At 38.5% G+C, this 1,902-nt stretch overlaps 1 protein-coding gene across 2 annotated transcripts in view; it reads right to left on the bottom strand.

The window, feature by feature from the left end:
• Positions 1 to 1,902, bottom strand: part of LOX (lysyl oxidase) — a 15,854-nt gene that overhangs the window by 7,127 nt on the left and 6,825 nt on the right. For both annotated transcript variants that reach the window (XM_019516827.1, XM_019516828.1), the window contains exon 3: positions 427 to 564. In XM_019516827.1, the coding sequence (XP_019372372.1) occupies positions 427 to 564 (138 nt within the window). The remainder of the gene's footprint in view (positions 1 to 426; positions 565 to 1,902) is intronic.

The raw sequence follows: 1,902 nt of genomic DNA, 5'->3' as shown, positions 1-1,902 counted from the left end.
TGTGTGTGTGTGTGTGTGTGTGTGTGTGTGTGTGTGTGTGTGTGTGTGTGTGTGTGTGTGTGTGTGTGACTAAGCTTACATTTAGTGGAATGAATAGTAATTTTAATAAGTTTTTAAATTAATTCTACTTCTACTAATTATCTACTAATTTAGCAAAGGAGATGAATGAATATGCCTTTATATCTAAACTTATTTGCTTCTAGACTTCTGTATTTACAGGTGAGTTAATGCCATTTATTTTAATTTGATTCTCCATCCTTACACAAATAGCTATATGATGAACTAGAACCATAAAATGGGAGGGACTAGTGAAATCCTGAAGTCTTCCTTTCCCCACCAGAGAGTAGCAGAACACACCACATTACAAAAACCAGGTAATGAGGAAAAAAATAATCAGAAAGGTACCATACTGGGCACTTCACTCACTGGTGACAGCTGTGCCACTCCCATGAATATCGGGGTCTGCTTGGTAGAAAGTCTGATGTGCCTTGATTTTTCACTCTTTGAGGAAATCTCAGAAGCACTCGATTATCATAGTCTCTGACATCTGACCTGTAAGCTGAACTGTAAGGATGCAAAAGAGGCATACGTGTGTTTAGAAAATACCAAAGAGAAACTTTTAAACGTTTCTTAAGTAGGTCTTGCTATAAACTGACATTGATGATTTTAATGATACTCTAGTATCATAACTACTGAAAATTAACTAAAAATCCCAGGTGAAATGGTCATAAGCCATTGGTATTAGATCCATGCTGTAATAGCACCGTAATAGTAATAACTCACTGCTGCTTGTATTGATATTAATGGCAGATTTTGCCACCAAGTTCAGCAGATTTTGACCTTGGTAAACAAAATTTTGAAATCAGTTGATACTCAGGGAAACTAGTGGTATTTAACTTGTGGTGTCAAGATTTGGCACTGCTAAGTAGCAAATGACTGTATAAATGGCTTTTTATATGTCATAAATGCTATAAACCAAAATATCTTATTGTCACAGCCACAATATATTTTGTTTCTAGTATAGTTTAAAAGGACACATTTATACCTAGGGCCTGGGCTGTCTTAAAACAATTATGAACTGAAGATCAATAAAATGCTTTTCAGATAACTGTTACTGTAAGGCCCCCTTAACCAACGAAACACTAAATTATTTATCCGCTGCATGGAAATCTTTCCAAAACTCAGCTGACACAAATTTATGATGCTGGTGAATAAACAAAGCTGTTTTGCATGATAAGGCACTACATAAGTTGTTAGAAACAGCCTTCATTTCAGTTCCAATCAAAACAGGAAAAATCCTTCTTTGCCAAGTGGACTGGGATAAACTTGATAGCAATGGTTTTGTTTCAAGTTTGAGAGTTGTTGCAACCATCTTTTAAATGGGTTTAAACCTTACAGGGGTTGCACCATATAATTTTGAATTGCTTACATTGATTACAAAGCAGCATTTCTAAAAGAAATGCAACAGGATCGCTGGTTATTAAAACTGGGGAGGAGCAGAAGGAGAGCTGAAAGGGAACAGATTCCAACAAAAACTATAGACAAGGATTTTCATGAGTGATGAGTCATTTTGGGGGGCAGTTCAGTTATGCTCCTTTAAGAAGCCTGTTTTTTAGCAGGCTCTCCTCCCCCTTCTGAAAAGCAGGCCTTGGCAAGACCCCTCAAAGGAGTTTGGCTCCCTAGTCTGAAGACATCCAAAAGCACTTATATAACTTCATAAAATCTTGTGCTGTAGATCTTCCTTGTCTGCCTCTCACCAAGGTTAGAGCAGCCAGGCAAGCTAAGGAGAGGGCCTGCTCTCCTTCTGTGGCTGGGAGCTGCAAAAGCACCACTCTGGGGGGGCAAGGAAAAACACAGCCATAACTACCTACCTGGCCAGGCAGTTCTCCTCAGCAGCACACC

The sequence above is a fragment of the Gavialis gangeticus genome, unplaced genomic scaffold (genome assembly GCF_001723915.1).
Source record: "Gavialis gangeticus isolate Ggan-Ray unplaced genomic scaffold, GavGan_comp1, whole genome shotgun sequence".
Taxonomy (NCBI): Eukaryota; Metazoa; Chordata; order Crocodylia; family Gavialidae; genus Gavialis; species Gavialis gangeticus.
This window is presented reverse-complemented; position numbering and strand designations above follow the sequence as displayed.